The 14345-nt window shown below is 47.1% G+C and overlaps 1 protein-coding gene across 2 annotated transcripts in view; it reads right to left on the reverse strand.

The window, feature by feature from the left end:
* The window catches only part of FIS1 (fission, mitochondrial 1), a 7599-nt gene extending 1138 nt beyond the window's left edge, over positions 1–6461 (reverse strand). The window contains exons 1-3 of one of the 2 annotated variants that reach the window (XM_019792642.2): positions 5932–6461; positions 1525–1657; positions 128–204 (exon numbers count right to left, since the gene is read on the reverse strand). In XM_019792642.2, coding sequence (XP_019648201.1) covers positions 128–204; positions 1525–1657; positions 5932–6018 — 297 coding nt within the window. In that variant the 5' untranslated portion in view covers positions 6019–6461. Of the gene's footprint in view, positions 1–127; positions 205–1524; positions 1658–2594; positions 2752–5931 lie in introns of those variants that run through there. The other variant, XM_002929816.4, reaches the window with a different exon arrangement.
* Positions 6462–14345: the final 7884 nt, after the last annotated feature.

Genomic DNA, 14345 nt, shown 5'->3' on the forward strand with positions numbered 1-14345 from the left:
CCCGCCCCGCCACCTACAGCCCTCCTTGGCCTCCCTGACGGCCAGGGCTCTCCCCTGGAGGAGAAGCGAGAGGGCGCTGTGGCCCACCCAAGGCGCGCGGAGGGGGAAGAAGGGAACTCCGCCTTACCTTGAGCCGGTAGTTCCCCACGGCCAGGTAGAAGACGTAGTCCCGCTGCTCCTCTTTACTCCCTTTGGGCAGCAGCTCTGCGAAGGCGGAGGAGAGTGTGAACACTGCTTCTCTCCTTTCCTACTGCTTGTGTCCCAGAGACCCCTTCCGCTCCCTGCCTCCCCGTATGACCCTGGGAGAAAGCACTGTCCTGAACTTCCGTTTCGGCTCCGGTCCCTCTTGGCCCCCCAGTCAGACCTCTGGGGCAGCATGGACCCAGGCTGCCAGACACCCAGGTGGTCAACACCCTGGTCTCGACACTGCAGTCACCTCCAGTGCCCCTGAGGGAACCCAGAGGAAAGCAAGGCGCCGGAGAAGCCAAGGACAGCTCTCCTCACTTCGGGCACCTGCTGTGCGTTCTCACTGCTGCCCAGACACGTGTTCAAGTAAGTCTGCACTCCCTCCCCTTCTAAAAAATCAGCTCGAAACTCATCTTCCATTAGCATTCCCTGAATGATGCGGCCTGATTCTTTCTGAATTCAGTGACTTCCCAGAGGCTTATGTGCTCAGTTGTACGTTATGCGTTAGAATTTGTGGTTAAGTCGTTTCGCAGGTATTTCTAAGTCTTCCCAAGTGTCTATTCTGTCTCCTCAACTAGAACTGGCAATGCTTAGAGACCCCATCTACGGCTGTGGCCAGCTGTAGGGAAACCTGAAAAATCGGAATGAGCACAATGGGCAAATGTAGCGTGAAGCTATTTGTGTTAGAAAAGAGTCTCACCGTCCTTTGCTAGAATGCTGTTTGTGTACACATGATGACTTGACCAAGAGAAAGGGGTACAGGGAACACAGAAATTTAAAGGTCAAGCATGGTGGCCTCCGACAAACAGTGACCCATCCAAAACCAACAGGAAATAGGATTCCAACCAAAACAGCGCCACCTGCTCCCAGGTTTGGGGCCTGTCTTTGTACTTCTTCCACACCACCCTCACGAAAGGTTTTCAACAGCTCTGAATAAGCAGCATGGTGGGAGCAGAGAGCAAGGGACTGGGACACACAAGACAGGAGCTTCTAGTCCTCATTCAGCCACTAATCCATTAGCTGTGACTTCAGACAAGTCACCCTTCTTGTGGTCAGGCTACCAGATCGCCCGAGTCCTGCGGGGACCGACATGCTCCGACTCTGTCTGGCTAAACAAGGATGAGGTGGTAATGAGTCAAAAGCACACTGGGAGAAGCCAGGCTAAGGGGCAGCCCTTGTCACAGGTGTTTACAGGAAAATAACTGTGACTATTATAGGCTCCCGTGTTGAAAAAGGATCCCAGCACTTGAGACGGAGGGAGTGAACGAGGCCATGGCAGTTGAGGACAGATCCAGATGGCAGCTGGTAAGGGGAGAGTGGGGGAGCCCAGCACCTCACCCTCCAGAAGTGCGATGCCTTTACGGATGTCATCGTTGTACTTGCTTCGCACCAGGCACCAGGCATACTCAAACTGCGTGCTCTTGGACACGGAGCCTGCTGCCTTCTCAGACTGAAATTTCTTTTCAAACTTCTGCCACAGGAGAGGAGAGGAGTCATTTAGAAATGAAGGGGCGCGCCATTCTCTACCAGGACCTGTGTGTCCAGTTTCCAGTTACGACCCGTCTTCCCCAGTCTCTGCCACATTTCCCTCGCGGGTCTTGGCAGCTGGCACCCCAGGTTCTGCTAGCTTCATCCCTGGAACCCAGACCCAGGGATTCTGCTTCTTAGCGACGGGCTGTCTCCTTGGACAGTAACCCCGTCCTCTTCCCTCCCCCTAGTGGTACCGAGCGGAGATGCCACCTGGTGGCGGCTCCAGGCACCACTCCCGAAGCAGCTGACCCCGAGTGGCTAAACAGTAAACACGCTGTCAGAACTGCTCAACAACAACCCACGCAGTCCCTCGTCGGTGGCTGCTTCCCCCAACCAGCCCCACCCTGTCGGGCCTGGGCCTTTTCTTATCTGCAAATTGGGATAAAAACAGTGCCCACCTCCTAGAGCTACAAAGATTGAGATATGGCCTGCAATGCACTTAGCACCGGCCCGAATGAAACTTCATGGTAGTCGCTATATTACCCCCTCACTGAAGGAACAGTAAAAAGAAAAAAAAAAAAAGAAAGGAAGAAAAGAAAAAGAAAGAAAGAAAGAAAAAAGGAAAGAAAAAAGAAAAAAAGGCGTCCGTACCCTGACCACCTAACTCCCGCACGCGCCCAGAACCTGTCAGTCTTCTCACGCCAGACCGCAGGCCCCGAGTCTGGGGCGTGGCGGCGCAGAAAACTACAACTCCCATTAGGCTAGGGTACAAAGTAGAACCTCTGAGCAGGGGCCGGACGCTGCAGTGCATGCCGGGAGCCGTAGTTCAGCTTCCCTAGGCAAAACTGGTGCTGGGTAGAGGGTCTGGCCCCAACCAGACTCTCCTCCGGACCCGCCCGTCCGATGTTCCCTTTCCCTCCCTCGAGGCCAGGCCTCACCAGCAGGTCTTCCACAGACACCAGCTCGTTCAGTACGGCCTCCATGGCCGCCGCCCCTGCAATCCTCACACCTAGGTCGCTACTGTGCCACCGTCTCCATGGCCTACTGGCAGAGCTGGAGAGCCACTTCCGTCGTCTGGCGGAAGCGGGCCCCCTCCCCATCGCAGAGCCAATCACTTTACGCAGCTGGCGCCGAGCCCGCCCCTCGCCGCCGGTGGCGCCCCGCCCCTTCCTCCCCGAGCCGCCGCGCACACGTTGGGGCACTAATGCGCACGCTCGGAACGGTTCCCCTTTCACCACCCAACATGCGGACCGCTCACAGTACGACTCCAAGTCCCACGTTAGTCCTCGCGAGTGCCCTGCATGTGCCTTCCTCCACCGAGGCTGCCTTAATAGAGTTTGGACCTATGTCTTGGTGGTTAGCCCTTGGACTGAAAAACAACAGAAAGAGAATGGTGGAGGACCCGGCATGATCTAAAAATTTGGGGGACCAGTCTAAACCTACCTGCCCTCTGGCCCCACCCCCTCGAAGTCTAGGCAACCGGAAGCTATATGACCTTTCGGTGCCTGTAACAAAATCATAACTGGTACCAAGGATTTTAGGGCCTCTGCTGACTTAGAAGAGGACTGACAACTGGGCCTGTTAACCATACACCCAGAGACTGGGGTACGTACAGTACAAATAGGGGATACTATAGAAATCTTCAAAAGGGCATTAAAAGAAAAGCTGTTGCCCCGTTACTGGCAGAGAGGGTCCAAACTTTTAATAATTAGATAAAGCATCCTCTGGGCATGCCTGAGGGGAAAGATCTGCTGTGGGTCATGGGCAGCGAGGAGCAGTCAAAACACCGGAGAGGTAAATGTTCATTCTTCTGGGGGCGCCTGGGTGGCACAGCGGTTAAGCGTCTGCCTTCGGCTCAGGGCGTGATCCCGGCGTTATGGGATCGAGCCCCACATCAGGCTCCTCTGCTATGAGCCTGCTTCTTCCTCTCCCACTCCCCCTGCTTGTGTTCCCTCTCTCGCTGGCTGTNTCACCTTGTCCCACAGTGCTCCAGTGCACATTACAATGTAAGTTCCATGAGGGCAAAGCCCGGATCTTGTTTATCTTTGCATCCCCAGCGCCTGGCCCAAGATTAATGTCCAGTAAATATTTGTTGAATAGACATGAAATAAAGCAAACAATAGTAAAGAGGGGAGTGCAAATGCAGGGGATTATCATCCAAAAACCCTCCATGTTTGCAAAGCCTCTTTAATTTTTTNGCTGTGCAGTGATGGGACCGGATAGGTAGTGACTTTCAAATTCTCTTCACCTTGTCCCACAGTGCTCCAGTGCACATTACAATGTAAGTTCCATGAGGGCAAAGCCCGGATCTTGTTTATCTTTGCATCCCCAGCGCCTGGCCCAAGATTAATGTCCAGTAAATATTTGTTGAATAGACATGAAATAAAGCAAACAATAGTAAAGAGGGGAGTGCAAATGCAGGGGATTATCATCCAAAAACCCTCCATGTTTGCAAAGCCTCTTAATTTTTTTAAAAAAATTCTCATAATAGCCTTGTGAGTTAGGTAGACAAGAGGCAGTCTTTTCTACTTAGCTCCAACAGTTGAAATAACTTTGATATGGGGAGTCTGTTAAAAAATGAAGAGGAGAGGATAGGATGAGTTCCTAAGTACTCTCTAGCTATTCATCTTGAAAGAATTCAGGCCTAAATTTGTAAATTTTTTGCTGGTTTACAATAGAGGACTGGGGGCCTGGGTAGCGCAGTCGTTAGGCGGCTGCCTTCGGCTCAGGGCGTGATCCTGGCGTTCCGGGATCGAGTCCCACATCAGGCTCCTCCGCTATGAGCCTGCTTCTTCTTCTCCCACTCCCCTGCTTGTGTTCCCTGTCTCACTGGCTGTCTGTTACATAAATAAATAAAATCTTAAAAAAAAAAAAAAACAATAGAGGACTTTCCTTAAGCAGCAGGATGAACTAGGTAGGAACAAGTCAGGTTAATTTAAAACCTAGAAGGCAAGGCAATCCTGGGAAACTATTTGTTTCAAGTACAGTAGGAAAATTTTAAATGAAGGTAGCACAGTAGGAAAATTAAAAATGAAACCCCGCAAACTACCACTGGTGCTGCTGAAACTGTAATACTAGTTTCACCGTCTTAGTTAGCGGCCAGTATTTTTAATTCACACTATTTGTCAGTTTGTAATTATACACTTGTGTGATAACTTGATGAATGCCACCCTCTCATACGAGACTGGAAGCTACATGAGAGCAGGTCTGTGCCAGATCGCTCATATTATGCCCCTAGAGCCCAGCTCAGGGCCTACCACCAGTACATACTCAATTTGTAAGTGTTGTATTAATAGATATTGCTGTTGCCATTATTAACCTTTTGGCAAGCAGTGAGGGAATATGAGTAAGAGCTAAAAGATGTAATATTATCTGACTAGTAATCTATGGAGATAGTCAACAAAAGCAAAAAAAAAAAAAAAAAGGAAAAGCAAGACATGAAGACATTCATTCCTGCATTAACTGTGGAGGTAAACAAACAACAAAAGCGCCAGGGAATGGTTTTATTAAATGATACATCAATATAATGAAATAACAGCCTTAAAGTCAGAGTCATATGGATTCTTTGCATGTGGATGGGAATATTCAAAACAAAACAAAAAAGCAGGCACTTCTCAAATTGGGTGCTGTAAGTGGGCAGAAAGGAGACTGACATTCTTGGTTGGTGGGACTAAAACCTACAACTGGCTCTTGTTAGCACATTCTGGGCCCTGGCCCCTCCCTTGACTACACCATTAGTTTCTAGCCTGTCCTACAGCAACTTGTTGGTGGGCATCCCGGGGGGAAGAGCTCAAGCAGCACCCACTAAACACGGTGCCGCTATTTGTGTTCTAGTCTTCGGTGATCGCTCACCTCTACCTCCCACTTTCATTTGCTCTCCAATCAGGAAGTCCCATCCACCGCGAACTGACTCATTCATCTCAAAAACATGAGTTCAGGGCCTACTGTGTGCCAGGCACTCTTCGAAGTGCTGGGCATGAGAAATGAACTAAACAGACACAGTCCTCCTCTCACGCAAGTTACATCAATGAAAGAGACAAGCCTGCTAACGAGTAAATGAATGTCAGGCCACCCCCGTCTCCATTCTGTCACCATACTTCACACATATGTCAGATTTTTTTTCCCTCTTCCAAACCCAGCCTGGCTGCCAGTTGTATTTTAAAGATGCAAATCACAGCTCATATGTCCTGCTTAAAAATACCATCTGGGCTACGCAGAACACCGTTTAAATGTCTTCTCACTCACACGAAGCCCTTCGGGGTCGCCCCGGCTTACCTTCCCAACTTCATCTCCAGGCACCCTCAAGTCCTGCGCGGAAAGACGTTTTCCCGGCAGCTGTCTTCCACCCGGAATGCTCTCCATTCACCAAACACCGGAGCGCCTTAATGGCAGGGGACTGCCAGCCCCGGGGCCGTTACCCCTCCAGGACAGCTTGCTTCGATTCGGCCCCCGCGCCTCCAGCTCCTCCGGGTACAGAGTTTATCACCCAGTCCTGCAGTCCTTGATATGGACAGGGACTGGGTCTCATTCATCTGTCTGCCAAAGGCCAGGAGTCCAAGCATCGTTTGCGGCGTGAAAGAGTAACGACAGGAGCTCTAAAGATGACTCTAGGACCTGCGGAGACGTCTGCACTTCCGGGTGCCGGTTAAGTTGGCACCCGAGGAAGCGAGGAGTCGGGGGTCTCCTCCGGGGCTGCTCTAGGAAGAGGGCTCGGTGTTCCGGAGGACCCGAGGGAGCTGCCGGCGTGCGGGGGAGGAGAGCGCCGCGTGGGCCGAGAGCGCCGCGTGGGCCTCGCGCAGCAGCCGCCTCCTCGGGGAGGCGGGGCCGAGCGGAAACCGGGGCGGGGCGCGGGGGGGGGCGGTCGGGGAACTCCGACGGCCAATTAACGGGCTGGGCTCGGAGGGAGAGGCGGGGCGCGGTGCCACTTGGAGGCGGAGCCGAGGCCCGGGAGTCTCCAACCTCATTCCCCACCCCGCCTCTGTAACCCCGGGGTGACGGAAGTGCTCCCTGCTCACTCTTGCACCAGAGACGCTCTCTGTAAATTAAAAGTTATATGTTGTCCGCTTTAGAGCCTGTCTCGGTACAGAAATGTGTGATGGGTACACAGAACGTGCACATCAGTCACCTGGAATCGTTAAAAATGCAGAGTCCCCTTCAGCAGGGCTAGGGTGAAGCCCGAGAAGTTTCATTTCTAAGAAGCTCCCAGAGAATGCTGATGCTGTGCGTTCTCTAAGACCCTTTCAGGAGCAAAGGTGTGAAACAGTGGCTCTCAAAGTGCAGTCCCAGGAGCGGCAGCGTAGGCATCCCCTGGGAATTGTTTGGAAATGCAGACTATTGGACCCCACTCCTACACCTGCTGAATCAGAAAGTCTGCGGGGGTCAGGCAGTCCGTGTTTCTACAAGCCCAATGGATAATTCTGATGCACGCTGGAATTTGGGAACCAGTGGATACTGGAAAAGTCAAACAGCCTCAACTGTATATAGACTTGTGACCATGGTCAATTTGCCTTAATCTAACTAAACTTCAGCTGAAAATTCAGGATAAAAATACTAATGCCTTCCTAGTGCATCTCTTATAACGAGGAAATGTGAGATGATGAAAGTAAAGAACTTGGCACACCTAATAAGCATTCTATAAAAGTTAAGCTGTCATTACCATTCAAATGGATTGCCAAAGGGCAATTCATTCGAGAAGGGGTAACTCACCTGGCCTGAGGTACTAGGAAAGTCTTCAGGGAAGAAACGTCAGTTGACATTTGAACCAGGATCTCGAAGGATAGGAATGCCAGGTGGAAGGTGAGAAAAGGCATTGTAGGAACAGGAAGCACCCTAGGTAATCTTAAGATAGGGCCAGCGCTGAAAGGGAAAGTGTTGTGGGAGGACTAGAGGACAGGTAGCTGCAGAATAAATCATAGAGACCCTGTGAGCCACGCAGTGATGCTTACACTTCATTTTTCAGGCAGAGGAAATGCCTTTACAAGAAGGGCAGGATCTGCCGTATTTATTAGAACTGGCAAATCTTGCGACTGTAGTGGCGGGGCTGTTCCGAGGGGTAGAGAGACCGGTTTGAAAGAGATGGTGATCGGTCCAGCTAGAATCAGCAAAGATTTAGGCTAAGGCACCGGCCCTGAAAGTAACAGGAAAATACTAGAAGGAGGAAAGGTTTCTCTGATAAAATGGACAGAACTTGGTGACCCAAATGGTTATGGAAGACGAGGGGGTGAGAGGACCCCGTGACTGTATCTAGGTTTCTAGCTTGGTGTAAGGGTGAACCATTCTCTAAACACGTAGAAGGAAGAACACGTAGATAGAGATTGTACAAATAGAAACCAAAACTCCAGGGACCAGAAAACCTCTCAGAAGCAGGCAGAAGAAAAGAGAGACAAGGAGCATAAGTAGTGGATCTAGGAGCTGCCAAAAGGAAGTCCAGGAAGGCTGGTGTCCTGAGAGCCAAGAGAGATTTCAGTCGATAGCAGTGGACAATTATTTTAAAAAGTTGCAAAGACGTTAAATTGGATGAGGACCGAAAATAGGCCATTAGATTCAACAATGGTTGGTTATTTGTGGTGAGCTTAGAGAGAGTTATTTTACTTGTGCAATAAGGATGGGAAGAGATTTTTTTTTAAAAGATGAGGCATAGGTAGGGGCAGGGGGAGTAAGCATATGGAAAATAACTTTAAACTATTTTTCTGGTCCATCAAAGTGGAAAAGACAGGGCGCCAATGGTAGTGACCCCAACGATATTACCTCTCAATGATGGTGATTATCTGCAAAATCATGCATTTGGGGCAATGAATAATTTTATTTATTTTAGGTGCTTCTTGCAAATGACTGAATTTTGGAGAGCAGTGACACAGAGAAAGAGGGATTCCCCCCCCCAACAACAGATGTACCTTAAATTAAACTATTAAGGTGTGATTTTCCTGCTTGTCTATTCTGGGAACAGCATCACCTTTGCCATTTGCCACTTTGGTTTTAGAATTTGGGAAAGAGAAGAAGGACAAATCACAAAGAGGCAGGGGAATTTTCTGGGTCAGTGAGTTTTCATTCATTTCATTCAGCAATGAATTCAAGCTGCCAAAAGAAAAACTAGAGCATTTGTCACCCAACCTTATACACTGCCCTCGTCCAGCCCCGAGCTACTGGATTACTGACTCTAAGAATTCTTTCCGGACTCACTGACCTTCCAGAATGTGGCTGTATACATCACCAAAGATGAACAGAGTTGCTTGGACCAGGGTCAGGGGCCCTTTTTCCAGAATGTCATGCTGAAGAATTATAGGAACATGGGTTTACTGGATAAAGATTCTGCCATATAGACAGGAAGCTTTTGAGGGTTTTTTTTTTTTTCCTTTTTGGGTTTTGGGTTTTTTGAGAGAGAGAAAGAGAGCACACAAGCAGGGGGAGGCGCAGGGGGAGAGGGAGAGAGAGAATCTTGAGCGTGGAGCCCAACTCAGGGCTGGATCTCAGAACCCTGAGATCATGACCTGAGCTGAAATCAAGAGTTGGATGCTTAACTGACTGAGCCGCCTGGTGCCCCAGCTTTTGAGTTTTTGATGTCATTAACATCCATGGCTTTAACAACCACAACTCTTAATTTAGCCATGATTTGCGTAAGTTCCATTTTGTTGATGTCAGTTGAGGAGTACATGGAACATGTACTGGGCTGCAAAGGAAAAGGGGAGGTTGTGAGTGGCCGTCCAAGCCTTTCAACCAAAAAGTTGTCCCAACAACTTTCGTTAGTTGAGTAGATTTGGAGAGGAGCAGGTCATTTTGCCTAAGGCTCTCCTGACCAATAATCAAGCCAAACAGTGACATATTGACCTTTTAATTTTAGCCCAATGTGAACTATTTATTTTGTGATAGATCTTGTAAATGATTTGTTGTTGTTGTTGTTATGACTTTTTGGCTTTACTGTGTTTTTAGATGTCTTTGTATTTGGTGGCCACCGTTTGTTTTGTTTTGATTTTTTACTTTGTTAAAGATTTCAAGCATAGAACTAGGAAAAAAAAGATCCCTAAATATTCAAATGTAGGCAAAACTCAAAAAGATTCCTAAAAGCATAATTAATTCCATATATCCTATATGAAATACATTTAGTCAAATAAGTTCTCCTTTAAAATATAAAGTGGAAATACACTTAATGAATTGACTGAAAACCCCATGAAATACTCAAAGGTAGGCGAAAGAGAAAAAAATGCATGTAAAAACATGGATATTCTCAAATGAGGAGGGATCATTTTATTTAACAAATGTTGGGGGGAAGCTTCTTGACATTGACCTTGGCAATGATTTTTTGGATATGACACCAAAAGCACAAGCAGCAAAAGCAAAAATAAACAAGTGGGCTGACATCCAACCAAAAGGCTTTTGAGCCACAAAAGAAACAATCAACAAAATGAAAAGGCAGTCTATGGAATGGGAAAAAAAATATTTGCAAATCATGTATCTGAGGAGGGGTTAATCTCCAAAATATATAAAGAACTCCTACAACTCAGTAGCAAAACCACAAATGACTCGATTTAAAAATGGCCAAGGACCAAATAGACATTTTCCTAAAGAAGACATGCAAATGGCCAATAGGTACATGAAAAGGTGCTCAACATCGCTAATCATCAGGGAAATGAAAATCGAAACCACAATGAGATATCACCTTGCACCTGTTAAAATGGCTATCATTCAAAAGACGAGCGATAACAAGTGCCAGCCAAGATGTGGAGGAAAGGGAGCCCTTGTGCACTGTTGGTGGAATGTAACTTGGTGTAGTGGCCATAGGAAACAGTATGAAAATTCCTCAAAATATTAAAAATAGAACGACCAGATTATCTGGCAATCCCACGTCTGGGTATGTAGCCGAAGGAAATGAAATCACCACCTTGAAGGGATATCTGCAGCCCTATGGTTCTTGCAGCATTATTCTCACCAGACAAGACCTGGAAACGACCTAAGTGTCCCTCAGTGGATGACTAGATAAAATGTGATACGCACACACAATGGAATATTCATTATTCAGCCTTAAAAAGAGGGAAATCCTGCCATCTGGGGACAACATGGATGGAACTTGAGGCCATTATGCTAAGTGAAATAAGCAGACAAAGAAAATGCTGGATGATCTCATTTTATGTGGGATCTAAAAAAGCAGAAGTCACAGAAACAGCAGAATGGTGGTTGCCGGGGTGGGAGGTGGGGGATATGGGGAGATGTTGGTCAAAGGGTACAAACTTCCAGGTATAAGATGAATACGTAAAGCATGCGGACCATAGTTCACAACACTATATGATATGCTTGAAGTTACTCAAAGAGTAAACCTTAAGTGTTCTCACCACACACACATGTTGGTAATTATGCGAGGTGATGGACATATTGACTAACCTCACTGTGATCATTTCACAATATATACATATCCTAAATCATCAAGTTGTATACCTTAAGCTTACACAATAGTATATGTCCATTATATCTCCATAAAGCTGGGGAAAATGGCATAAGGGGGACAAATAAGACTTTAGGTGATTGATTATAAGCAAATGTATTAACAGATTGATTAAACCATTGGCTATAAATGGCTTTAAGTGAATTATCTTTAGGCAGTTGCTTTTAAGCCAATTGGCCTAGAATTACTTAGATTATGTTGCATTTCAGGAGATTTAGTTACTTAAATAGTTGATAGATTAAGAGACATCGACTCATTGACCATTTAATTACGTAAACTGATCAGAAGTCACAAACACCAACGCTTTTAGAGTCTATTGGTAATAAGATTGCATTGAGGGCCGCCTGGGTGGCTCAGTCGGTTAAGCATCTGCCTTGGGCTCAGGTCATGGTCTCAGGGTCCTGGGATTGAGCCCCGCATTGGGCTCCCTGCTCAGCGGGGGAGCTTGCTTCTCCTTCTCCTTCTGTCATCCCCCACCCCAGCTCGTGCTTACTCTCTCTCAATTAAATAGATAAAATCTTAAAAACAAACAAAAAAAAAAGGATTGCATTGAGATAAGTTTCTTTTTTTTTTTTTTTAAGATTTTATTTATTTATTCGACAGAGATACAGACAGCCAACAAGAGAGGGAACACAAGCAGGGGGAGTGGGAGAGGAAGAAGCAGGCCGCACAACGCCGGGATCACGCCCTGAGCCGAAGGCAGAAGCTTAACCGCTGTGCCACCCAGGTGCCCCTGCATTGAGATAACTCTCTAGGCCCAAGATGGAGTCCCTCCTGCCCATGCTGCTCCATGAGCACACCGAAACTTAGATAGCTTCTATGTCCCTGTCAAGGCTCAGAAACCCATGCAGTCAGCCAATCCCCTAACGCCAGGCCAACTCACCCCAAGCCAGGCTGACAATGGCCCGGCCAATCAAATATTTTCTATCTTTCTCTTCCTCATTCTTTAGCCTTTATCTTATCAAAGCTTTCTGCCTTGTGCTCCATTTTGCAGTTTATGTCTTCAAGTGTTAAATAAAGTTTGTAGCACCTCAGTTGTCTGCTTTAATTACTTTTTAATAAATGTTCATCCATCGGGTTGTGGTTAATAAGCGAGGAGCGGCCCAGCTTACGGGGTTCTGGAGGGCACGTGTGCAGCCTCTGTTTGGAACTCAAATTTTAGGATAACACTGGCGAGCCCAACAAAGCGAGCCTAAGGCCAGGTTGGTCTGTTGAAGTCCGGTGTTTGACCTCTGCTCTTTGTGACTTGGTTTTATGCACGCTAATTATACCTAATTTACTGTGAAGTGCTGTCTCTCTCTCTCTCTGGATTTCTCCTTGATGACAGTGATTTAATTTTAATACCTTTAGTAATTCCTTCTTTTAAATAAGAACCCTGTCTGGGGGTGGCTGAGTCCACAGTGTCAGGTGGGCAGAAGCAATCCTTAGTTTCGAGGCCATTTTCTTTCCCTGACTCTCTGAAATATAAGGACAATTACTTTTTGAAAACATCTGAGTGTGTGGTGTGTGCAATTCACGACTGCTCCATCACCATCCGGGACATGACTGATTTCTGCAGCAGTCTTTTCTTTGAAAAATGGCGCCATATACCTGGACAGCCCACACTTTTTGGGTGAGGAGGAGCCAACCACACTCTGTCTTGGGCCTTTACCGTAGTTAGTCTTGGGACAAGCCTCTGCCTGTGGCCGGGCCTGAGGTATATAGAAAATCAGCAACTGCGGGGAGCCCTCGTCCTTCTCTGCGGACAGAGCAACAGAGAAGCAGACAGAGAGCATCTCTGTACAAAGAGACAAGAATGAAATGGCTAGACAGGGAAAAGCAGGGACAGGAGAACCTGAGGACCCAAAAAGAAAGATCCTGGCTGTCCTGGCGGGCTGGTGTCTTTTCAGATTGTTTAGTCCCTCCTGAAGGCAACTACAATCTTCTGGATTGATTCCTGGAAAAGGTTCATACTCTTTTTTTTTTTTTCTTAAGCTAACTCCCGTTGGTTTCTATTATTTGCTACAAATGTATAACGTAGGGAGGTAGTGGAGTTTCTTTCTGATCCCCACGGTGGAAAATTACAAAATGAAGCCCAGCACGGAGCCTGCCCGCTGACTTGGAATGCTCTCAGATAGACCCTGGATACAGAGCTAGCTGGTACCAATCACGGGTTTTCACATTTTTGGACAATGTTAAGAACTCCCAGGGTAACCAAATAAGCTCCATCACGGATTATAGTCATGCCACTGAGCTGCAGTTTCAAAACCTTTCTGTTTTGAAGCGTAACATGCGCACACAAAAGTGCGCACAGAAAAATGTACAGCTCAGTGATTTTACAGAATGAACCACTATGTAACCACCACTCAGTTAAGAAATAGGACATTGCAGGGGCGCCTGGGTGGCACAGCGGTTAAGCGTCTGCCTTCGGCTCAGGTTGTGATCCTGGCGTTCTGGGATCGAGCCCCACATCAGGCTCTTCTGCTAGGAGCCTGCTTCTTCCTTTCCCACTCCCCCTGCTTGTGTTCCCTCTCTTGCTGGCTGTCTCTATCTTTGTCCAATAAATAAATAAAATGTTAAAAAAAAAAAGAAATAGAACATTGCCAATCTTCCCAACACCCCCTCCCTGACTTGGACCCCCTACCAAAATTATAACCCCCTCCTTTTCTAATAGTGGCCAATATCCTTATTTTTATGGCCACATCCCCCCCCCCTGCAATCTAAGCATGCATCTGTAATGCTACAGTTTACTTTTGTCTGGGTTTCTTTGAAACCTCTACTTTTCAGTGTCTGGCTTCTCTCACCGAATGTCACGTTTGTAAGTTTCGTCCATGTTGTATATAACTTCAGTTCGTTCATTTCTCATTGCTGCAGAGTTTTCCATTGTATGGCTATACCGAAGCAGCTCTACGTTGCACAAGTGCATTTAAGTAGAATGCAAAAGCAGGCAAAAGGCATCTCTACTTTAGAAATTATGTTAATGGTCCTTCTTTGTGGGGGCAGGTGGAGACTAGAAAGGAGATTGGAAAGCCCCCCTCACTAGGGGGCTTCTGGGATGCTGTTCTCTGGTGTGGATGCCTATGTTCAATTGAGCTGTGATAAATGAGTTCAGTAAAGTTACAGGATACAAAATTAATATACAGAAATCTATTGCACTTCCGTACGCTAATAATGAAGTAACAGAAAGGGAAATTAAGAAAACAATCCTACCAAAAAGAATAAAATACCTAGAAATAAACTTAACCAAGGAACTGAAAGACCTATACTCCAAAAACTG

The sequence above is a fragment of the Ailuropoda melanoleuca genome, chromosome 10 (genome assembly GCF_002007445.2).
Source record: "Ailuropoda melanoleuca isolate Jingjing chromosome 10, ASM200744v2, whole genome shotgun sequence".
Classification (NCBI taxonomy): Eukaryota; Metazoa; Chordata; class Mammalia; order Carnivora; family Ursidae; genus Ailuropoda; species Ailuropoda melanoleuca.